The sequence below is a fragment of the Eptatretus burgeri genome, chromosome 8 (assembly GCF_056783735.1).
Source record: "Eptatretus burgeri isolate ZD-2024b chromosome 8, Ebu_testis_v1, whole genome shotgun sequence".
Classification (NCBI taxonomy): Eukaryota; Metazoa; Chordata; class Myxini; order Myxiniformes; family Myxinidae; genus Eptatretus; species Eptatretus burgeri.
This window is the reverse complement of record NC_140968.1, coordinates 3,907,400-3,933,224: the sequence shown is the minus strand read 5'-3', so window position 1 is coordinate 3,933,224 and position 25,825 is coordinate 3,907,400. Positions and strand designations below refer to the sequence as shown.

The 25,825-nt window shown below is 38.4% G+C and overlaps 1 protein-coding gene and 2 long non-coding RNA genes across 9 annotated transcripts in view; 2 read left to right on the top strand and 1 right to left on the bottom strand.

Annotated features, from left to right (window-relative positions):
* LOC147020953 (uncharacterized) overlaps positions 1-20,318 on the bottom strand; it is a 23,308-nt gene extending 2,990 nt beyond the window's left edge. For both annotated transcript variants that reach the window (XR_015060680.1, XR_015060681.1), the window contains exons 1-2: positions 20,191-20,318; positions 9,098-9,281 (exon numbers count right to left, since the gene is read on the bottom strand). This is a non-coding gene — a long non-coding RNA (uncharacterized LOC147020953). The remainder of the gene's footprint in view (positions 1-9,097; positions 9,282-20,190) is intronic.
* The window catches only part of TIPIN (TIMELESS interacting protein), a 47,463-nt gene that overhangs the window by 17,477 nt on the left and 4,161 nt on the right, over positions 1-25,825 (top strand). Inside the window, exons 8-9 of one of the 4 annotated variants that reach the window (XR_015060675.1) lie at positions 217-599; positions 687-4,620. The exons of 2 other annotated variants lie outside the window; for them this stretch is intronic. Coding sequence is in view for 1 of the 2 variants with exons in the window: in XM_085890677.1 (XP_085746803.1) it covers positions 4,819-4,840 (22 nt within the window). In the remaining variant the exon portion in view is untranslated. Of the gene's footprint in view, positions 1-216; positions 600-686; positions 4,621-4,818; positions 5,844-25,825 lie in introns of those variants that run through there. One more of the 4 variants, XM_085890677.1, reaches the window with a different exon arrangement.
* Positions 19,818-25,825, top strand: LOC147020952 (uncharacterized). Of its 3 annotated transcripts, none has more exons than XR_015060678.1 (4): positions 19,818-19,975; positions 20,117-20,360; positions 20,635-20,749; positions 25,416-25,825. It is a non-coding gene; the product is annotated as an uncharacterized LOC147020952 (long non-coding RNA). The 3 variants fall into 3 exon arrangements; XR_015060677.1 differs by lacking the exon at positions 25,416-25,825 and adding an exon at positions 22,281-22,720 and having other exon boundaries at positions 19,819-19,975; positions 20,151-20,360; XR_015060676.1 differs by having other exon boundaries at positions 19,822-19,975; positions 20,151-20,360.

Genomic DNA, 25,825 nt, shown 5'->3' with positions numbered 1-25,825 from the left:
CTCCAGAGAATGACGTGCTCCATGATACACCTCATGGAGGCTGGAACCATACCAGAATGACAGTTAGGATCACATCTTCTCCTGTTATCCACAATGATCAGTATCCTGCACGGAGATGTCAAAAGGAATCGTGGTTCGGAAGTGAAAATCAATCTGAAATGATTAAATTCCATCATCACCCCACCCCTTGTTCCAAGGATTTTTTTTTGGATGCAGATGATCGAGGCAGATGGAGAAGTGAGAACACGGAGTGGACCAGGAAATCAGAAATAACAGGACGAAAAGAGCACTGGAAGTGAGCGACACAACTTGGACCCCTGGCACGTTTGATTCCTGAAATGGCTTCTCACAAACAGAGGCATGGGGTTGGGCAACACCGGGGTCGACGGTATAAGCAGGACCCCCCTCCCCCCGCCCCGTCGACGACCCCAAACAGCATGGCTGTCTCCGACCTCCACTGCGGAGTTGTAGTCTTTCATCTAATTACTGACGTCACCCACCTTACATCGACCACTTGGTCGTTCCCATCATCCTGGTTTCCTGTGCCAAATAAAACGACCCGACTGCCCGAAACACCAGTGTTTGATTCCTTTGTGGCGGTAAGCTTATCCTTTTCATTGCCATTATTTTACTTGCTTCACACTTGATTTTGTGCTTGTAACTGAGACAGAATACTCTATTTGCAGTGAGCAATGACTAACGGAAGAAGAGCAGCAAAGTACACAGGAGCAGAAGTCCCCTGACTGGTTTGACAAGGCCTAGACGACTCCGATGAAAGTGTCGTTACTGACCACACTGACATGTCTGGTTCCCAGGATGACCATTTATCAGAACCCTCTGAACACAGTGACACTGAACCAGCTGTTCCAAATGCTCCCCTGCTAGGTCAGGTTGATTTGACACAAGGTGACGTACCAGGTCAGACACATAAAATGAGCAGCTTGGAAGAGGTCATGGTCCCGGGAGAGGACATGCGTCCCAACAACTGCCCGATGCAGCTACTCAAGATACAGCTTCAAATGAGGCACAGGTTGCTCCAGGTATATTACTTGGGAGGAATGGAACTGTCTGGCAAAACAGCCCCCAGTCTCCAGTGTATAATTCCTCGTAGAAGGCTTCCCGGAATAATTAGTGAAGCTCGATGCAACTCCATAGAGGAATCATTTGAATTGTTCATGACCCCTCTGATGATTGACATTCTAGTACTATAGACGAACAGGGAAGCCGGTTACTGGACCAGTCAATGGAATCGTCTAAATCCCGAGAATGTCCGCAACGAATGTGATCAGGTTCATTCCACCGAGATGAAGGCTTTCGTTGGACTCTGTCTCATTGCAGACGTGTACAGAGCCAGCCATGAGCCCCGTGACATCTTTGTGGTCAGAGAGAAGACCTATTTTTATTGCTGCCATGTCAAGAAAGGTTTACCGACATTTTGAAGTTCTTGAGGTTTGACAATCAGGTTATAAGATGGGGAAGACAAGTGACCGACAAACTCACACCCTACAGGGACTTCTGGAACGTATTTCGAGATCTACAACAATATCAATATTATCAATCATATACATCACTTGTATTAATTTCTAATATAAAACTATCTGCATCCATTTTCAGTATAACAATGACACATTATCCTTATACTTTGATTTTAAATTCTTATAGTAATCATCATACATTAACGACTTTAACAAGTCAAGAATTGATGTTCCTATATCAATAGGTTTATCCATTTCAATACTCTCTTTTTTTTTCAAATGAATAGCACAAAAGTTCTCTGAAAACACCTACGCTCGCTCAAAACTTGGTCTATTAATTCACTTTGAAGCCTGTTTCCAAGATGTAGCAAGTCTTATATTTTGTCGATTCCGAACATTTTCCATAGTCTTTCCAAATACAGCATTATTCATTAATTTATAAAAGTCCTTCTCAAAATCTGTTTTTGCTTCTGTTCTCCTTTTTGTATTAAAATCAATATACTTCTTTAACCAATGACTTTGTTTAAATTTCAAAAACATGAATTTTCCTCACTCTCTACCCAGCAGATAAATATTGTCTCAAGTTCCTTTGATGCAAAACATAACTTTATCATTTAATGTAGTAAGTAATTTTTCTGTAGATTTACCTTTTCTATTAAATGACTGTTGCTAATCACTTAACCATTCTTTTCTTGGACTTTCTTCATCAGGGGCATAAGGTAGGTCTTTATGTTTGTTATGAAGTTCATCAGGATATTTTAAATCAACCACAAAATAATATCCAACTTCAGCTTCATCCAATTCTTTTTGAGAGGAGACAACAATGTCTTGTAAAACTTTTTCATAATGTTTTTCTTGAACCCATTTAAGTTTTCCATAAGGTAAAGATTGAGACAAAGCCCACCCATACAAATTGTTAGCATCATAATACATCAGGTAAGAGTTGTCCTCATTATCCCGCCCCCTCCCCCCCCCCCCCCGGAGGGAAGGAGAAGGATATTGTAATCGTCTGGTTTGTTTGTCTTTGTTTGTCTGTCTGTCTGTCTGTTAGCAACTTTACGGCAAAACGGCTTTAGCAAACACTATCAAATTTAATCCACAGGTGAGCAATGAATCTTGGACGACCCCATTAACTTTTGGGTCAAATTAGATCAAAGGTCAAGGTCAAGGTCACGAAAAGATCAAAATCGTTTTTTGCTCATAACTTTGTCAAAAATGATCTGATTTACTTCAAACTAAGCTTATAGTGAACCTTATTCTATTTGTCACTTATAATCCTACCCATTCCTATAGTGAAAAATGCATATTTGTGAAGATTGGTCAGGTTCGAAATTTTGGGGGGTCATGGTCATCGGTCAAAATTACAAATTTTTCATTAAAACTAAAACATGGTTACAAAAATACAACTTTACGGGAAAACGGCTGGCTCAAACACTGTCAAATTGTATCCACAGGTGGGTAATGAACCTCGGACGACCCCATTAACTTTTGGGTCCAATTCGGTCAAAGGTCAAGGTCAGGTCACGAAAAGGTCAAAATCATTTTACGGTCATAACTTCATCAAAAATGGTTTAATTGACTTCAAACGAAGACTAAAATATTCCTTATTCTATTCCTTATAATCAACATTCAAGTTAAGGATGTATCAAATTTAAATTTGATCCCCAAAATAACTTTATGCCTTAAATGGGCGGGATTTGTTGTGCCTGGCACCACTTGTTCTTATTATAATCAGGAAGATATTTGTTATTTGCTTTAGCATATGTCCTGGAACAAACTTGAGATATTCCTCCTCTTTTAGCCTTCTCTATCATTAAAAGCATATCTATAATCACTGATTAATTCCAAATTCTGTTTTGTCATTTTTAACATTGTACTCCAAGCCAAACCCAGGGCTGTGTAATAGTGAGCGGGGTCTAATCCATAAGAATTTTTATTATGGCAGACTGTTCTAAAAGTTTCAAACACATCAGCCAATATACATCAGTTTTATCACCAACATCACCAACAGATACATCCGTTTTAAGATACAAATCTTGATATTCTCCAAGATTCTTTATGTTAAACTTCTCCCAAACCTTTTTAGCTTGTGTCTAATCTCAATCGGAAATATGAGTTTTATTCAACTTGCTCTAGAAACTTTCCCTTGAAGGAAGTTGTGTTTCGTTAAACTTCTCAAATGAATCCATGTAGTCATATGGCTATATTCCCTTTTGTGATAAGAGATCAATCTCTTCTTGATTTGGGAAATGTGATTTAAGATTCGGTATTTAATATTTGATGCTAAGTTAGATAATGGACTTGCCATAAACTTGTATGTGTCAAGAAATCTGATATGGGTTATGGGGGATGTATGAATTGTTTTTGTGAATGAGATGTATTTTTCATCTGTCTTAGGAATGGCAGAAATATCTCCAGATGTCTTTGAAAGTTCATTCATAAATAGATGTGTCATAGTGAGCGTTGTTGTGAATAAAGTTTGGGGGCTTGTTATTAAGATTACAACGGGAATGAGCTGGTCCTCTATATTTTCCAGTGAGATGACAATGATCCCGAACTTTGACCTCTCCCTCAATTTTCTCCTCACAAATATGACAGATACTGTTCTTTCTAAATTCCTTTTTCTCTCCCTTTATTAATGACATTGGTTTATAGGTTTTAACCATTATTTATCTTAGTCTGATGCAGTCTTTTTCCAATCGTCTTACAAACTCCTCTGAGGCATCTTCTCCTCTATAAAGTTCTTACTTGTTGTATTCATCACCAACAGATGATTTGATATAATAACAGAAACCACAAGGAGTATGTTTTTGATATTTATTTGGATTTGGAGAAACAGTATCTATCTTTTCAAGGATACTTTCAAAATCAGCATATATCACAAACGGATGTTTTATAGATTTGTTAAAATCTTTGAATGATATGTTTGAACCCACTTTTGGAAAATTAATTACGGTTGATTTATGATTACTACAATATTTTGAATGTTGATTTAATCGTTCTTTTGTGTGAAAGGAATTGAGACATCTCTTACAAGGAAACATTTTACATTTTCTCTTGTATAGTTGTGATTTGGTTAATCTTGATAAATTTTTGATGAAAGCATAATGTGATTTTTCCTTTGAAGTAAAGTAGAGAAGGTCAATGTGTTTCATCATTTTTATAGTTGTTTGAAATTTTTAGTATCTGAACTTTGTTTGTATCCGTTAATCCATATACTGGACATTAACAGATAGATTATTCATTTTCTCAAATTTAGGAATATCTCTCAATGACATTGGAAACTTTAAATTGTTAACATTTAATGTATTCTCGTATTTCTTATAATGTTCAACCCTTTCAGGTTTCCATTGTGGAGGATGTAAGTGAGCAAGAACAGACCATAGAAAACATTTATTATCTTTGTTTTGAATATTAACAACCACTTTCTTAAGTTTTATCTCTTTTGGTGAATCAATATAAGAAGAAGCTTGAAGAGGATCTGATTTTAAGATGTGTATATCTAAAAAGATTATTTTTGTAATCGCAAATCCACTACCTACTACAGTGTTATCAACATCTTGTTCTTGTCTCTGGAGTTCATCGTAAACATCACATCTTACAAAATCTTGAAATTATGAGATAAAGTGAGGGTTTGTCCTCATATAGGGAGTAGTTTCATCGCCTTTTCTTTCAATATTCAATTTTACTCCCATTATCCCTGTGTCGTAAGAGGCGACCAGGGTTGCGTCAGGAAGGGCATCCGGCGTAAAACATGTGCCAAATCACTATGCGGATCATACGGATGATCCGCTGTGGCGACCCCTAACGGGAGCAGCCGAAAGAAGAAGAAGAAGAAGAAGATTCAATTTTACTCCCATATAAAACTTAAAAGTTTTCATTTCACTTAATGTGTTTTTAATTATAGTTTCAATGCTTTGTTTAACCATATCAACAGCTTCAATGATTGAAGATGGTCCAGGGTCTTGAAAGCAAAACAATCTTATTTTTATATGTCCTTTAAATGCCCCCATCAGTGTTTTCAATGGAGAATTTAGTGGCACCTTCCCTTTCTTCATTGTTCTAGTGCCTGTGTGATTGAAGGTGTTTATTATAAAAAAAAGAATTAAGAATATCATTATTACATCTATCACAATGTTTTGTTTCTTGGTCAAGTGGAGATATTTCTCTGAAAAGATTGAATGTGTGTTTGTTGGTTTGAAGGTGTTTTTTATAACCTTTATATTCATGATTACAAACATCGCAGTACGTTGTATTCACCATATTTATATAACAAAACTTTGCCTAAAATAAAATTTTCTTGATGAAAATTCTGTTTAATTTATTGGTGAATCTGTGCTGAAAACCATTTTATCCTCCAACTTTTTCACTTAATAAATACAATGTATCAAGACACAAAAGACAAGTTTCAATCAATCTCTTCATTTGTAAAAGATACTGAGAAATATGTTTAGGATGTAAAATTGAATAAAGATAAATAAAACAACTATTGGATAAAAACAATTGTGGTGAATAATATGAGTTCTTCAATTTCCTTCAGTGGAAGGGCTTTTAGTATATCTGGAAGAACATCAATTAAAGTAGCTCGAACAAAAGTTTCTCCTCTCCTTCTGGCAATATATTCAAAACTAGAAAAAGCAATGAAACAAGAAAAAGTATCAAAAAAGAAAAATCTTATGGATGAAGCTTTAGAACTAAAAGATAAGACCATCTGTAATGTGCAAGGAGAAATTTGTATTTTTTTCAACAACCCTAAAGATGTAAATCCTGATGAAATAAAGGATGTTAATATATCAGGTACAATGACATTTCGTTCAATAGTAGTGAAGGACTATTTTAAAATTACCTTTAATGTAAAAAATGTAGTAGTATATGTAGTAGTAAGAAAATGTAGTAGTAAGAAAAAAAAAGTATATGGATATAGATGGTAATGTTTTTTCTACGAATTAAATATGAGTCATTATTCAACTGAAGAATTTGAAGATTATGAGAGTGATGATAGTATCTCTGTTGGAAAAGAAGACAGTTATGATACCGAGAGTTTGTGTTCAAACGATAGTTACGAAAATCGTTTTATAGATTGTGAAAGCACCAATGAAAGTACCGAAGATGATACAGAAGATGAATTTTATTTGAAGTAAAGTTTTACTTTATAAATATGAATAGTTTACTAGAATTTGAGCCTCTTGAATTTCCTGATTCTCCACATGACAAATTTGAGAATTGTCCTGCTTGTAAAAGACAGGGATTAAACACAGAGTCAAAAGCCTACAAACAATGTATATTCTGTGATTATCTTCTAATTCATGATAATAAAAAATATAAAAAGGAATATAATTCTTTGAGATTTACACCAAAAATGAATTACTTTACAAGATTGATTCGAGAAATGAATGTAAAATATGAGGGTGATAATACACCTTTTCTTACAAGAGAAGAGACTGAACAAATGACGACCATGTTTCGTGGATTGATGATTTATATTATTAACGATTGTCATTTTCAGGGAAATATCAGCACAAGATATTGTATAAATAAAATAATAGATTATCTTGAAATTAAACCTGAATTTAGGATAAAACATAGAGTTTCTCAAAAAGCCAATAAAAAATTAAATAACCTGTTTTCCAAATATATAAATGAATGATTTTTTTTACCCATTTGGGAAAATTAGATAAAATTTAACAACCATAAAAATCTTCCAAATTCATTAAGATGTCTCATAGTTGGTTCAAGCGGATGTGGAAAAACCTGCTTACTTTGAAAGATGCTTCTTACTCCCAACTTTTTAGATTTTGATAATTTAATAATTTTCACAAAGTCGAGTTTTCAACCTGAGTATCAACTACTCTCACAAGGTTTTAATGCTGGTCTTCAAAAAGAAGATATAATTGGTTTATTTAAACTTCAAAACAAACTAAATTATTACAACAATGAAGATATAATACAACTATTTTGTGATACACAGAGATATAAAAAGAAATCAAAGACGATAACTTGTACTCTTAGTGATAATACGGATGATATACCTTCTCCCCAAGATTTGGATAAATCATAAAAGAACCTCGTTATCTTTGATGATTGTGTAAATGAGAGAAACCAAACAGTAATGGATAGCTCCCACACAAGAGGGAGACATTCTTCTTGTAATTGTATTTATCTTAGTCAATCATACTTTCAATTTTCTCTCGTCGCTCAATAAGAAACAATGCTAATACTTTTATTTTATTCAAGTTAAATTCAATAAATATCAACAATTTTTGTAGAGACAATTGTTCTACATTATGTCGAAAAAGGAATTTGGGGATTATATGAAGCAGACGACTGAAAAATATAAATATATTGTTGTGAAACAAGATGAGGTATTAAAAGATATTTTTATTTTATAAACAATTACATATATAAATGACAATTATTATAATTATAAATCTTGTGGGTAAATCTGCTTCTGGAAAAAACTTTCATAAATCAAGGTTCTTGTATAGTACAAATGAAAATATTGTAAATTTTCTAAAAAAAAAACACCATGTGATTCATATTTTATCTACAACAACCAGAGCAATGTGACCAGGAGAGGTAGAAGGTGAAGATTATTACTATATTTCAGTCAAGGAACATATGCGATTGAGAAATGAAGGCCAAATATTTGAGGAGGATTCTCTTGGTACAACAAAATATTCACATTGTAAGAGTGAGTTAAAGAAACTAAAATCTGGTAGTCTTGGGATATTAGAAACTAATCCAGAAGGAATGAGAAATTCTTGAACATCTGAGTGGTAATGGGGTTAAGATTTTATCATTCGGTTTTGATGTTGATGAAGAAACTCAACGCAAACGTATGAAAAGCAGAGATACAAGTATTAGTGAAGAAGAAATTACAACTCGTATTAATGTTAATCAAGAATTTGATGAAATATTTAAAGAAAAGGATTTATTTAAACACATCTCTATTATAATACCAAGCTTTCACACTAAAAACTCGGCTCGCCGTCACACGATCCCTATGAAATTGCTGTGGCACTTAGCGGACATGCCGACAATGTTTGGGAAGTCTTGGCGTTCCATAGTACCACTTGCATTTTGCACAATGCGTATTTTTGTCATTCCCCGTGTACGCTCTGTCGTCTGCTACCAGCTATGTTGTACTGCTATCCCGTGCATGTGCACGGGTATCGCAAGTCTCCTTTCATGATGAAGAAAAGGAAAATTTCCCTGTTGATCTTTACAATTCATTCAATGATATTTTTCAATAAATACATGGATACGAAAGAAAGAGCAAGAAGATTTAAGGAACTTCAAGAGTTGGTTTCAAAAGTTGTAAAACAACAGGAAGACATCAAGAAGAAACGCAGACAGAAACTAACGGGTGAAGAAGCATTTGAAAGACAACAAGAGAAATTTTTAAAACCACTTTTAAAAACTTCCCAAGAAAGGTTGTAGATGTTTCCACAATTCCCACAATAGAATATACTCCTAAAAAACTTCAAATGTTCAAAGTCAAATGACGGAAGAAGAATTAGAGCATATAGGAGAATTAGAATATGATGGTGAAGGATTATTTCAACAACTGAAAGAGATTAATGAACCCCCTGATTATATTGTAATTGCTCTTCAAAACTCACCTTTGACTCGACTCATTCAAGGTCAGAGGATATGAGAGAATTTTTTTCCAGCCAACAAAAATGTCATTCAATTCTCTTCTGAACGATCGAATGTCTTCAAGGAAGTCATTCATTTTTAACCATTCGTAATGTAATTTAGACCTGTTCCAGATCAGTTATCAACGATGTTCTTATTGGGGACAACCTGTTAGAAAAAGACATACAATAATTATTGGTTGTATAGTGATTTAATTCTGTATAAAACAACAAATAATGAATGGGTTCAAGGATCTCACCTCTCATCTTGTGAAAACGATTGATCTGCAAAATCAGAGTTCTCTTCTAAATACTCCATTCTCGGAATAACACTCAAAATTCTCTTAATAAGACTCTGAATAAGAACGAAGTTCGCTTTGACAATAAATAGCCTCGAATTGATGACATCATGGGAGATTACACAACAATGGGGTTTTCAGGGTGTGTGTCACATCGGAAATGAGTCGCATTTTTGCTTCGGGCGAGGGAACTTGGCTGACTCCAGACTGACTCATTTTAACCCGAAAATGAAACAGCTTCCTTTGAATGATTTTGAGAAAAACTTACGTTTAAAATATATTCTTTTTATTAAAGTTGTTTTTGCTTGCTTTTAGCTCAGCTTTGTTCTGTTAGTGTTCTGATGATTTAAGATATAACCATGAGAGACACGGGCACAGATTACTTCATCATTTTCACAGCACGACTGTGCTCTTAAAGGCACTTCCCCATTTTACAGAACCGAAGGAGAGATAGTGAACTCCCCTTTCTTTCGTGCTTGAAGAGATAAAGTGAATATACTCGATGGAAATGAATGTTATAAGAAAATTAAGTTATTCCCTAAAGTAGAACATGGACAAATATTCGTTGGTTTGCTCTTTGAGTGGAATGAAAATATGAAAGGGAAGAAGTGCTTTAATCAGTAAGTCTCAATCTTTCATAGTCTCAATTTTACATTTGCTTGTATGGGAGTGAAGGGGATAGGTGGGGAGAAAATCAGTCTCCTATTTTGAGCTTTTGGGGCTTGAGTCAGAAAGTTTTTCCCTTTTCCCCCATTCATTTGAATGGGTGTCCCAGAAACCCCATTTATCATCTACTATTACATGAGGGATGCAATAAAGGAGAATTAAGAGAACAGAGAAAAGAAACGTTGTAACAGTGGGACTTTTTAGACACGGGATGAAAGAGAGGTCAAATTGAAAAGTCTTTTGAAGAAGAAGAAGAGTCGTGAAATATGATAAAATACAGAGAACCACACATGTGAAAGAGGAAGTTGAAACATTTTAAGAGACCGTTTTTTTTTTTTTTTGAAAAAGATTAGGTGAAGGAAATGTTGAAGAAACAAGGACAAATGTGTCCAAGAGCCGTGTCCTAAAGGTTTTGTCTTCACCAGAAGAACAAGAAGGAGAATTAAAGCCAGCGCGACGCAGATAAAAATTGTGAATGTGTAGAGTGAATGTGGGTCAGCAAAAGTTGAAGGAAGAAGAAGAGGGGATAGGGAAATCACATGGTTGTGGGACGCATCAGGTGAGAAGTAAAAAGATATCAAATTTTTTTTAAAGATTAGGCAAGGTTGGGTAAAGGAAAGGTTGAAGAAAAAAATCGTGAAAGTGTATGGTGAATGTGGGTCGGTAAATGAGAAAGGAGGAAGAATTGTCAGTACAGGAAGTTACGTGGGGTGTAAGGTGAGAAGTGAAAAGGTTATATTTTGTTGTTGTATTTTTTTACTTTTTAAGACATGAAACGGAGGGTATAGTTTGGAGGGATAGAAGGAGGGCAGAGGGAAAAGTAAAGAAAATAAAAACTGATGGTAATAAGGAGAAAATACAAATAAACACGATCATGCACATAGACGGGAAGACAGGTAGGCCTCAGGGAAACCTGATATGACGAGACCGAGGAAAACTCACCAAATTGCGCACATAGCAGTCAGAGTCGAGGGTTGAAAGAACCTTCTCAGGTGCAAAAGACACAGAATTCAGGAGCAGTTGGACATGACAGGGAAAGATGGGTACCAAGAGTGAGGGCTTGGCGATACAAGATTATGGAAGCAAACACAGAATTAAGGCATTCGGCCTTTTCTCAAAGGGAGTCGGCTGTGGTTCAATTTGAAGTGAGAGAAGGGATGGAAGGGGAACATACTCCAGAAACAGATTTAAGAAGGTGCCACTAGTTTTAGAGGAGGGCGAGGTGCAGCCAGGGGTACTTCTGGGGTTTGGGAAATTGAGTTATTGATGCACAGTGTGATGCTGTCACCAGGACATTGTTCAAGTCGATAAAACTGGAGGAGACAATAGATAGGGATGTCCTGTGGGAGGAAGGATTCTGTTAAGCAAATGATGTCTGGTTTATAGGCAGTGGCCTGGATTGTGAAATCTGTCAGGTTGGAGCGGAGGCCTCAGACTTTTGAGGTCCACATAGTCCATGCGCCAGGACCAGAAATTTCACTTTTTGGTACCATCTTAGTCAGGTGAAAAGTCTAACGGTGATTTTTAAAATTAGGCTGCCTATGGCAGATATTTTTGTTTGATAACCATTGCTGAGCGAGAGCTTAGTAGTGGTAATCAGCTGTTTAATGTACCCACCTGTAGGAGATATTTTGTTCTTGAATGTTTCCATATTATCTCAGCAGCCTTTACAGTGCCTGGTCAAAAACACATATGATCTTGGACAGCTCTAAACACTGTATTGTTACAATTCTGTAAAACCGGCACTCCTCCGAGGAAATGACACCCAACATAGAGCGATCTTAAGACAATTATTTCATGAGTATTTATTCAGTTAGCCCTCTCCATATGTCTCGTGGATAAATGGGAAGGATGCGTTGCATAGGGCTTTTAGTTAAGTCTTCAATCTTTTATCCTTTCATTTATTTCATCTCTTTGCTTTATGTCATACACAAACCACGCAAACACTCATGCAGAACAGTAACGATATCAGGAGCACGAGAAGACAGAGTGAAAGCTCATTTGCATACACATACCATTTTCCATTCAAACTGCATGCCAGAATTCAACTGATGCCTCACCTTAGACCCTTATTATGCTCGCTACAACGCTTACCATAACCACTCCAAACGCCTTCTAAAAATTCCCACAACGACCAACTACCCCAACCTCTTCACCACAAATGCCATAACTATGACACCTACCCCAATATTTTCTCCACAAATGGCACAACGCTCCCCTCACCTCCCTATAACCTTCACAACTGCCCTTAACCTCCTCGGACACTCACCACGGTCTCTGAGGGTGCCGAAGGAATGAGGACAATAAGAATCGGGGTGTTTCGACATGTAACTTGAAGCGCAAGCGTGCACTGGGGTTTGTTTGAGGACATGCCAATAGCTCCGAGGTTTCCCCAAATGGCCATGCTCGGATAGGCTCCAGCGCATGTTCGGGGTCGTAGAGCGCTCCTGAAGACCATAGCCCAATGTTATTTACGTAGCTCCAACGTGTGGCCAAGCTCTCGAGCAACTGAAGCCATTTTCGAGTCTGAAGCTTCTTGGCAGGGCATGGCTACAGTGCGGAGCGACTGCTCTGCACCAATGGGGGAGCTCAGGACCAGCAGGATCAATTGATCAAATTTTTGGCTCCTCCCTCACTCAGGCTCCATAAAAGGGAGCATTTCAGCTTGATCTCTCTCTCTCTCTCTCTCTCTCTCTGTCTGTCTGTCTGTCTCTCTCTGTCTCTCTCCTTTGTCCCGGCTCCACGAGGCGGTCATCCAAGATCTCTCCTCCATCCAGTAATAAAGTGGAATCTCGCCACGAGCCAGCGCAACTGAGTGGAGAGGGTGGAGCAGCCAAGCAAGGAGAGTGGGGTGGAGCAAGCTATTGCCAAGATGGGCTGGGACCACCAACAGCTCGTGGATGCTCAGTTTCGGCTGCATTCAGCAGCCAATATTCAGATTTACAGACCCTCACACATCTCCGTTAAGTCTTTCTCTCACATCTTTTTCTCCCATCTATGTCTCATCCACAGAGGATGCACTAGCTAAGAGCATTACTGATTCACACCTCACACCTTCCTCTTGCACCATGCCACATGACATTCTGCACTGCATTTGCACCTCCCACTCCCACACTGTAGACCCCCTCAGTTTTCCTCCCTCCTCCCCCTTCCTAAGTGATTGGGTTGCACCAGTCCGTCGACCATGCCAGGTACCACGAGATCACTTACAATTAAAAATGAAAATCTGAAATGTCTTGAGTCAATAAGTATTCAACTCATTTGCTATGACACACCAAATTGAGCTCAGGTGCATCCAATTTCCTTTGATTATCCTTGAGATGTCTCTTACAACTTGGAGCAACATGATTTAGAAAGAAACACACCTTTCGTATCCACTGATGAGCCAAAACATTATGGCCACTGATAGGTGAAGTGAATAACATTGATTATCTTGTTACAATGGCACCTGTCAAGGGGTGGGAAATATTAGGCAGCAAGTGAACAGTCAGTTATTGAAGTTGATGTGTTGGATGCAGGAGAAATGGGCAGGAGTAAAGACCTGAGCGACTTTGACAAGAGCCAAATTGTTATGGCCAGACAACTGGGTCAGAGCATCAATGAAACGGCAAGGCTTGTGGGGTGCTCTCGGTCAGCAGTAGTGAGTACCTACCGACAGTGGTCCCAGGAGGGACAAACCACAAACCGGCAACAGGATGTTGGGCGCCCAAGGCTTATCGATACGTGAGGGCAACAAAGGCTATCCCGTCTGGTCCGAACCAACAGAAGGTCGACTGTGGCACAAGTCACAGAAAATTTTAATGGTGGTCACTGGAGGAATGTGTCACAATCCACAGTGCATCGCACCCTGCTGCGTATGGGGCTGCGTAGCCGCAGACCGGTCAGAGTGCCCATGATGACCCCTGTCCACCGTGGAAAGTGCCTACAATGGGCACACGAGCGTCGGAACTGGACCTTGGAACAGTGGAAGAAGGTCGCCTGGTCCGATGAGTCCCGTTTTCTTTTAGATTATGTGAATGGCGTATACGTGTGCGCCGTTTACCTGGGGAAGTGATGGCACCAGGATGCACTGTGGGAAGACGACAAGCCGGTGGAGGGAGTGTGATGCTCTGGGCAATGCTCTGCTGGGAAACCCTGGGTCCAGCCATTCATGTGGACGTCAATTTGACACGTGTCACCCACCTAAACATCGTTGCAGACCAGGTACACCCCTTCATGGCAATGGTATTCCCTGATGGCAGTGGCCTCTTTCAGCAGGATAATGCGCCCGACCACACTGCACACATTCTTCGGGAATGGTTTGAGGAACATGATGAAGTGTTCACGGTGTTGCCCTGGCCTCCAAATTCTCCAGATCTCAATCCGATTGAGCATCTGTGGGATGTGCTGGACCGACAAGTCCGATCCACGGTGGATCCACCTCACAATTTACAGGACTTGAAGGATCTGCTGCTAATGTTTTGGTGCCAGATACCACAGGACACCTTCAGGCGTCTTGTAGAGTCCATGCCACGGCGGGTCGGTGCTGTTTTGGCGGCACATGGAGGACCAACAGCATATTAGGCAGGTGGTCATAATGTTTTTTCTCATCAGTGAATGTCAGAGTAGAAACTCCACCATAAAGTCCAAGGAACTGTCCGTAAAATTCCAAGATGGAATTTTGAGGAGGCATACATCTGGGGAGGGATACAAAACAATTTCTAGAGTGATGAAAATTCCCAAGAGCACAGTGAGCTCCACCATTAGGAAATTGAAAGAATATGGAACTGCACAGGCTCTTCTGAGAGCTGGGCATCCGACCAAACTGGGCAAGAATATTCTTGGTCAGGAAGGTGACCAAGAACCCACTGTCCAGTCTGACAGAACTACATAGTTCCTTGGTTGAGATGGGAGAACCTGCTCAAAGTACAACAGTCTCTGCAGCACTTCACAAATCTAAGCTTTATGGGAGAGTGTCCAGACGGAAGCCACTCCTGAGAAAAAGGAACATGACAGCACGCCTGGAGTTTGCAAAAAGGCACACGAAAGACTGGACAGCATGAGGAAAAACATTCTGTAGTCTGATGGGATGAAAATTGAACTCATTGGCCTGAATGCAAAGCGCTACATCTGGTATGAACAAAGCACAGCTCAACACCCATCGAACACCATCCCTACCATGAAACATGGTGGCAGCAGCATCATGCTATGGGAATGCTTTTCAGCAGCAGGGACTGGGAGACTTGTAAGGACAGAGGGAACAATGAATGGAGCCAAATACAGGAAAATTATTGAGGAGAACCTGCTTCAGAGTGCAAACGACCTACGACTGCGGCGAAGATTTACATTCCAACAGGACAATGACCCCAAGCATTCAGCCAAAGAAACATTGGAATGGCTTCAGAAGAAGAACGTGAAAGTCCTTGAGTGGCCCAGCCAAAGCCCAGACTCGAATCCCATTGCGAATCTGTGAAAACACTTGAAGATTGCTGTTCACTGATGCTCCCCATCCAACTTGACAGAGCTTGAGCAAATCTGAACGGAAGAATGGGAGAAAATACCTAAATCCAGATGTTCAAAGCTGATGCAGACATACCCAAGAAGACTCAAAGCTGTAATCACTGCCAAAGGTGCTTCGACAAAGTATTGACTCAGGGCATTGAATATTTAATGCAAATTAGATATTTCTGTGTTTCATTTTCAGTATATGTGTAAAAATTTCTAAAAACACATTTTTACTTTGTCATTATGGGGTATATTGTGTAGATCAGTGACAAAAAAAAAATTAAATTCAATCCATTTTAAATTCAGGCTGTAACACAACAAAATATGACAAAAATCAAGGGGTGTGAATACTTTCTGAAGGCATTGTATGTGTCTTTCAATCCTGACAAATCTCACACTCTTGCTATCTTTCTCCGAAAGGACCATCTGGCACCTCCTCTCCCCCATCTACTTTCTGAACAATCCTTTTGAGGAGGTTAAGTCACTAAAACTCTTGGGTCTCACTATATCAGCCATTATCTTTCTTGGACAAAGCGCATTTCAAAGTAGGCCTCCAAAGCCAACTGCCGACTGGGCAGTTAAATTAAGTTATTCCTCCATCATAACTGGCGTTTGTTGATGGATGGACGGATGGACAGAAGTGAACACATTGAACTATTTTAGCATGAATGCAAAGCACTTTGTCTGGCATAAACAGAGTACAGCTCAACGCCCATCTAACACCATCCCTACCATGAACCATGGTGGTGGCAACATCATGCTATGGGAATGCTTTTCAGCAGCAGGAACTGTGAGGCTTGTAAGGATAGAGGGAACAATGAATGGAACCAAATACAGGCAAATCCTTGAGGATAACCTGCTTCAGAGTGCAAAAGACCTTTGACTGTGGTGAAAATTTACGTTCCAACTGGACAATTCTGCTTCGCGTGCATGGGGTAAATAGAAACGTGAGAATTCAGAGATTGTTTGAGACATTCCTGGAGGTCTTAGACATCCGGCACAGAGGCTCTGGTCAGTCAGAACCCTGATGTAACAGTCACAGTTTGTGTATGGTATTACGGTATGTTTGTATAGTGAATGTGAATGGCATAATAATGGAAAATTTTATCATCACAAGATTGAAAGGATTCGTAAACAGCAAAAACAACAACGAAAACAACGATTCGAAACAAGAACGAGAAATAGTCAGTGATTGAAACCCGACGAAAGATTAAAAAAGAGAGGGTTTAAACATCGTGGGCGAAAGTTGCTGATGCACGTTTGCTCAGTGTGCAATGACCTGCTTTGTTATCGCTTTATCATACTGAGACATTCGGGCGACTGACCGCGGGATCGCGTGTCCTGTGCTCCCTCCACTCCCTGCCATTGCCAAAGTGTTGGCATTGCCCTGATGTGTGTTCAGCAACGAGTCCCTGTACATGTTGTATCACAGTAATTCACTCATTTTGATGTTTATGGGATGTCATGAAGCCCTAGTGCCGACACAAGGGCAGGCAGAATAACTCTGGAAACTCATGCGTTTCACTTGTAATCAATTAGGATTTCATGACTCTGCGCTAACTTTCATGGATTAATTAAGCCCATAACCATTTCGAGAGTGCATGGAATTGCCCAAGCAAAAGGTGTGGACATGTAATGACAAAACTTGGTGGATGAGTTGGGTAGGTGACAAGAACAAGCTGGTTCGATTTTGGTTCAAGTCTGAATCCAGATCTGGCCTATCATTTGGATACAAAATGTAAACTGTTCAGCCTGGCAGAGCCGTATGTGCTCTTCCGAGTTTTGTTCCAGTTGATGTGCTGCTCGACTTGTGAAGTATAAATCCATGTTCCGAGTCAGATCTGAAATGGAACCAAGATGAAACAGTTCAAATGGGAGTGCACTTCCTTTGACCTGTCCTCCCAACGCACTAACTTCAGTTTGTTTTTAAGTTTCATCCAAAATCGATCGTAGTTTTTTTTTTCTCCATGAAAACACGAATACCCATCCTGTAGTTTATTGTAGGAGTGATTGTGTCAGCGAGTTGTTAATTATTTTATTTTTTTGATTCACTTTAGGGGACGTTGGTGGTGCTGTGTTTTTAGATCCTCGTGGAGGATCTCGAAAGCCTTACTAAAGTTGTTGTTCTTCGTCTTCTTCTTGTGGACTTTTTTGTTTCACAGCCTATAGTTTCCATCGAAACTTCCTGAAACTTGGCATATATATGTAAAAATACCCTGCGCAGATAGTAACTATCTCCGATTTTGAAAATTCCTCCTAGAAAAAAAAGTTATGACGTCAAAATATCTCCGCTAATGGAAATCGCCTAAAAAATTATCTCCGAAACTAGGCAAGCTTTTTGAATTCTGTTTGCGGGAATCGAACAAGGCATTTGCAGAGATGAATTACCGCACATATGATACATCACTATGACGTCATATCAATTTTTATGACGTCATTCCTATTTTTTGATATTTTTTGTTTCACAACCCAGTGTTTTCATCGGATCTTTGTGAAACTTGCCATGCATATGCAGAAAGCCCACGCGCAGGCAGTAACCATCTCCGATTTTGGAAATTCTTCTGAGAAAAAAAAGTTGACGTCATAATATCGCCGCTAATGGAAATCGCCTATAGCATTATCTCCAAAACTAGGCAAGCTGTTTGAATTTTGTTTGTGAGAATCAAGCCGGCCATTAGCACAGATAATTTATCGCAAACCTGATACATCACAATGACGTCATATTCGTTTTTATGACGTCATCATTAAGAGGACGAGGATCTTAGCTCATTTGAGCTTGTTTTATGGGTATCATTTTGGTACCAATCCCAAGTTGGACTTGTGCCATCATCACCTCCAAAGTGTGACCTGGCACTACATTTAGGCCCTTTTTTATTTCTTTGATATGTCCGGCAGGATGGTGCACAGGTCGTGAACTGACACCTTTGAGCTGTCTGAAGTCTGAATTGGGTTACCTACCCGACTAAACGTTCGTAACGACGTTTCTCTGACAGGCGGTTGCAGGACAGAGAGCTCCCTCCGTACCTCAACTAAAACGATATTTAATCCTGCCAAGATTGCTTTCAGTCGAACGTCAGGCCTGGCCAGCCAGTTCGTGAAAGATTTGGGCCAAAAACGTAACCTGGCTGATCCCACAAGAAAGTAGGGAATACAGCACATGGAACCTTTCAAGTAGTGGTAGTAGTTGTTCTTACCACGGGAGCCCTTGCTCACCTCCTTGGGTAACATTGAGTAAAATGCTTGTATTTTCTGCGCTATCGTCCATTGCGTGCCAGTTAAGCGCATGCTAGTATTCTGGGCTTCCAATTGCAAGTTCACAAGCAATGAATGCAGTGTTCCTTGACCAGGAAACTGCTTGGGCAGAATCTACTGTCTGATGACAGAATAGTTGCTGAGAGTACATCACGTGATATCATACTGGTTCAAAGGTCTACAATCTACATACTCTTGTGAAAGTTACTACATTATAATCAACCTTCATTGTGATTATACAAGTGAAAGCCTTTTTGGTTATATTAGCTGAGAACCAATCCCGAGCTGAGGAGTCCCAAATGGTGAAACAGGTGTCCTCCGATTGCTTCTTTAATTCATCCTTCACACTACAACTCTCCACCTCTCAGAGCACATCTATAATAAAGCTCGTATCAGAAATTGCATGGCATACAATGTGGATAAACCCTGTGGGACTGGATCCCTGGGAGAGGGACATTGTTTCCATATCAATAACCTGTTGTGGAGAGAAAAACATTGCCACTAGATGGTGCTGCCACCACCAAGTGTGTTCCAGGAAGCAATTTTAACATTGACGATGAAGAACGAGCTGAATAGACACCTAGTTTTACATCCTCCATGTCTGAACTGTGAGGAACACCAGGATGGTGGTTTGTCTCCTCGGATCCTATTCTGTTGAGAACAAAACCCCCACTAGACAAATTGGAGGCCATGCGTGCGCTTCTACCAAGGTACCCCCTGCCAGCAGTTTGGCAGAATTCTAATAGTAAATATAAGAATCTCTCCAAGTATTGTGCAGGTGTTCCTTATGTCTCCTGTGCAATGTTCCAAGCAGAGAGAGATAAAACATTGAAATTCATCAATAACGGCAACAAATACTTGCTTATCTGGACACACACAGCTTTTCGCGAATTCTTTGAACTTGACTAACAGTTCGATGGCATACATTGCAACACTAGCAAGTCAAAAGTCGATTTGGTGTATTTACCCCCAAAAAAGAGCATGGTGTACAAATTGTGTGCCCCCTTCAGCACTCCCCCCCCCCCCTTACTCTACCCATATCTCAATGCTGCATGTTATACACATCAGTAGTGCTCTATGCCATGACCCAACCTTGCGGCGGCCTCTCCACTTGTGCAGAGACATCATTCCACCCAGAGCGTAGTGAAGGGACAAGCTCCAGGTAAGGTATTGCGGTCGGAAAGGTACAGCAGTCAGGACTTAGACAAAATATTCCTCCAAAATGAGTCTTAGTAATGGCTTTTAAATGGAATTCTCACAATGTAATGGTTTGCCTGACTTCATGTTCCTTGAAACTTTTCAGAGGAAAGTGTTCGGATATTGTGTCTGCCTGCCAGCATTCAGGTATCTCGATAGCACGGAGGTATGCGCACTCACCTTTGAGTCTTATCTTGGGTTGAATTGTCGAGCCAGCTATGAAGTAGCTGTCACAATGGCGTTTCCCATGCAGAGTGAGGCATCAATGTGTGCACCACCAAGTGGAAGGACATTCAGCTGGAGGATCCATATGCCAGCACTGCTTGGTGGTGCCCATTCAAGATCTGTAGGTGAGTTATTGCTATCATCCTGAAGTAATTCCAAAACCCAACCCAAACTTTCTCAAAACCAGGAATTAAGGAAGGCATTTATCTTACAGTGAATTAAAAACTGTCAATAATTATGTAAAGTAGACAGTAAACATGGGATTGTATTTTAATGTCTTTTCAAATTTACTCCAACAAGGAATAGTAAATGCCTGTTTTAACACAAATTTCATTGTTGCCATTTTATTTCTCTCATAACAATTTTGTTATTGATTATACCCTGAACTGATCATTGCAGGTCCAGTTCCCTGATTCCCATGACATTCATAATTCCCATCGTTGAAGCACAATCCCAATCTCCGATCACCACCTTCATGTCCGAATGTATGGGACAAACTCTCTGGAAACCCCAAGTAATTATTACACTCCGTTACCACTTCCGAACTAATATTTTCCCTTAAATGGCAACTCATGTATTATTTCTTTATCACTTGTACAAGTAGTTATTTAAATTATAATCACTGGAAAAAATTTTAAATTATAATCACCGCAACCATTTCAAATATAATCACTGGAATCATTTTAAATTATAATCACGGGAATCATTTAAATTGTAATCACTGCAATCATTTTAGATTATCACTGGAATCATTTAAATTATAATCACTGCAATCATTTTAAATTATAATCACTGCAATCATTTCAAATTATAATCACGGGAGTAATTTAAAATTATAATCATGGGAATCATTTAAAATTATAATCACTGCAATCATTTAATTATCATCGCTGCAATCATTTCAAATTATAATCACTGCAACTATTTCAAATGAAAATCACTGGAATCATTTTACGTTATAATCACTGGAATCATTTAAATTATGATCACTGGAATCATTTAAATTATAATCGTGGGAATCATTTTAAATTATAATCACGGGAATCATTTAAAATTATAATCATTGCAATCATTTTAAATTATATTCGTGGGAATCATTTTACATTATAATCACTGGAATCATTTAAATTATAATCACTGGAATCATTTTAAATTATAATCACGGGAATCATTTTAAATTATAATCACTGGAATCATTTTAACTTATAATCACGGGAATCATTTTACATTATAATCACTGCAATAATTTCAAATTATAATCACGGGAATCATTTTAAATTATAATCACTGCAATCATTTTAAATTATAATCACTGCAATCATTTCAAATTATAATCACAGGAATAATTTTAAATTACAACCACTATAATCATTTTAAATTATAATCACTGCAATCATTTTAAATTACAATCATTTCAATTTATAATCATGGGAATCATTTAAATTATAATCACTGCAAACATTTTAAATTATAATCATGGGAATCATTTAAAATTATAATCACTGCAATCATTTTAAATTACAATCATGGGAAGCATTTAAAATTATAATCACTGCAATCATTTTAAATTATATTAGTGGGAATCATTTTACATTATAATCACTGGAATCATTTAAAATTATAATCGCTGCAATCGTTTCAATTTATAATCACGGGAATCATTTAAATTATAATCACTGCAATCATTTTAAATTATAATCACTGCAAACATTTAAAATTATAATCACTGTAATCATTTTAAATTATAATCACAGGAATTATTTTAAATTATAATCACTGGAATCATTTCAAATTATAATCATGGGAATCATTTTAAATTATAATTACTGCGGTCTAAACCAGTGTTGAACAAGCTGAGTGTTCGAAAAGACATTCGGGATCTCCATGATAGCTGCGTAATAGCTCCAGCGGATAGAGCTGCTAATAAGTTTGTTGTGGTTTGTAAAAAGTTTTATGTTGAGGTTTTATTAAAAGTGTTAGGCATTTATATGGTTCCTTTCACTAGTACAGTAATTAGTACATATGTTGCTTGTCATATGTTGCAGCTTCACAAGAAGATTTATCCAGATAACCTGATTGTAAACAGGAGAGGTGATGATTGTACAGTTGCTGCATATCTGGATGTGTTGGTTCGAGTTGGTCAGAATGGTTTTAGTTCAAGGGTATATCATAAAGTTGATTTTTTCAGTTTCCCTGTAGTCTTGTACACCTTTCCAGGTAGCAATGTACCAATTAAAATGGGTTACAATGTCTTTTCATCTCAGCTACTTAGATTTGTGAGAATTTGTTCAGTAAAGGATGATTTTGTGGAATGTGCTGAGAAGGTTTTTGCCATCATGATAAACAGAGGATATTTGGCTGTTTGATCAGTTTTCTGAGAATGTCTTTAGACTCCATCGTCACCGTTTATTTAAGTTTGGTTGGTTTTTATGTAAACAAGTTCCAATTGCATTGCATTTGACATAATAAAAATTAATTAATTATTTTCGTGAGGTAAATTATTTAATTAGTATTATGAATTAAACGTGTGTGTGTGTGTGTGTGTGTGTGTGTGTGTGTGTGTGTGTGTGTGTGTGTGTGTGTGTGTGTGTGTGTGTGTGTGTGTGTGTGTATATGTATGTATGTATGTATGTATGTATGTATGTATGTATGTATATATATATATATATATATATATATATATATATATATTATCCCTGTGTCGTAAGAGGCGACCAGGGTTGCGTCAGGAAGGGCATCCGGCGTAAAACATGTGCCAAATCACTATGCGGATCATACGGATGATCCGCTGTGGCGACCCCTAACGGGAGCAGCCGAAAGAAGAAGAAGATATATATATATATATATATATATATATATATATATATATATATATATATATATATATATATATATATATATATATATATATATATATATATATATATATATATATATATACTATCCTGGTGTTGGCGCAGTGGTTAGGGCAGCAGCTTGGGATCCAAAAGGTCCTGAGTTCAAGCCCCGTTGGGCCACTGAATTAATACACCAGGGGGTTGATTCAGCCTGTCATCCTTCCGAGGTCGGCGAAATGAGTACCAGTGTACTGGGCCGGTGTATACCCTGGTTAAAATAGGTGTACCATATCCCTGTATCGTAAGAGGCGACCAGGGTTGCGTCAGAAAGGGCATCCGGCGTAAAACATGTGCCAAATCACTATGCGGATCATACGCATGATCCGCTGTGGCGACCCCTAACGGGAGCAGCTGAAAGAAGAAGAAGAAGATATAAAATATATATATATATATATATATATATATATATATATATATATATATATATATATATATATATATATATATATATATATATATAGTATTACATAATGGAGGTATTTAGATGAAAATACAATTTATAATGAATTATTTATAAAATACATCATAAATAAAAATGAGTATAATTTGTTGGTGGTTGCTAGAATACGGAGTGCAGCATGTTAACATCGGTTGTTAATGACAGTTTGAATATATGAATGACAGTTTGAGTCTATGGGTAGATGGAGGTGCTGTGTATTGGACATGTCTACAAGGTAAAGTGTTTATTGGTTAATATATTATCACATTAAGTGGTATATGATTAAAGTTATTCATATGTAGTCATACTTTAAATAAAAGTAATAATTTAATAAGTTTGAATGAGGATATTGCATTGCTGTGTTGACTGACTGTCTGAACACAACTTTGAGGTTGTGGGTCCATTGATGTTGAGTAATCTACTGATGTGGACCTGTGACTGGGGTTGTGGATCCGACGTTTGGAGAGGTTCTGGGATGAAAGGTTCGAAACCTCCATGAAAAGCGGTGCCCAGCTGATGATCCGGGCAGTTGGGAAATCAGTAAATTGCTTATAAGTTGAGGTTATAACTTCAAATAAAATAGCTTTTGAAAGTATTGGAAAGTACATAATATATCCATGTTTGTGTGTTTGTATGTGTGTGGTGTGTGGTGTGTGGTGTGTGGTGGTGTGTGGTGTGTGGTGGTGTGTGGTGTGTGGTGTGTGGTGTGTGGTGTGTGGTGTGTGGTGTGTGTGTGTGTGTGTGTGTGTGTGTGTGTGTGTGTGTGTGTGTGTGTGTGTGTGTGTGTGTGTGTGTGTGTGTGTGTGTGTGTGTGTGTGTGTGTGTGTGTGTGTGTGTGTGTGTGTGTGTGTGTGTGTGTGTGTTATGTCTGGCTTTCTTCTTGGGACTACGGTGCAGCAATTGGTCTTTATTTTGATTTCCTCAACTTTATCCCAGAGGTCTTTTGAAAGCTCCTTGGGGTGTCATGGTTGAGTCTTTGCTGTGAAATGCACAACCCAGCAGAGGAAACCTTCAGGAACAGCTGACTTTATTCTGAAATAATCAGAATCACTACAATTTAAAATAGGTTTTTTTTTGTTTTGTTTCTTTGTATTTTTGTAGACTGTCGAGGCTTGTGTAAGAGCTAACACACAGAAACACACAACAAGGGGAGCAGGAGACAAGAGGGGTGGGAGAGGGAAGGAAAAAAAACAGTGGCGAACAGAGACATGAGGAGATCTGTGGATGGGAGAGGGATGGGGCGGGGTACTTTGCTGTGGTAAGGTACTTTGCCACTTAATTTTTGTCGGTGGAAGCCAATTAACTTGGTGTGTTTTTGAAGGTGATTGGTTACACCTGAGCTAATTTACAATTGCTGTTATCAGGGGAGTAGACATTTATCCAAACAAGATATTCAATTTTGTATTTTAAATAATTTTCTGAAATTTGTAGAATTTGTTTTTAACTTTGAAGTTGTGGGTTACGATATGTAAATAAAGGAGGAAAATGTCTGATTTAATGAAATTTAATTCCAGGTGAGAAGGTAATGAAAGGTGAAACATTTGAAAGGGAGTGTAGACTTTCTATAGGTACTGTATATACGTATGATGATATTTCAAAAAGTTTTGGATGGATGACAAAACAAGGTGGATGAGTTGGTTTGGTGACAAGAACAAGCCGATTCGATTTTGGAGATCCAGATCCAGATCCAGATCCGGCCTATCATAGGGGTACAAAACATAAATTGTTCAGCCTGGTAGAGGTATGTGCTCTACCGAGTGCCTTTCTAGTTTGGCAATATTATTGTATAATTGAGTAATTATTTCTGATGACAAATGACATAAAAATGCCGATTCCTTTTTCAGCTGCTGAGACAACTTGGATAGAATGGTGCACAGGCCAGTGGGATTACAGTCATGCTTGTTGCCATCACAGCGATGGAGTGTGACAATGGTGTTTGTGTCTGTCATGTTCAAACGCCATTGTCACACTAATTCGCTGAGGCATGCAGTGCAGCATATTGATGGAGGAATGCGGGTCCTCCATACAAACTCACCTGTTCCAGCACCTCTGTCATCGCTATCACTTTTCATATATTAATCCCTGGAGTGAGCGGGAACAAAGATCTTGATACTAAGTTGTCAAACAAGTGTTCGGATCAGAACGGAAGTGTTTTCAGTAAAATTGTTCTTCAGCATTGTACATGGGAAGGTGATTGTTGTATTTCGGACCACACTGTTTGTTATAATAAATATTCGATCCTTTGTGAACATAA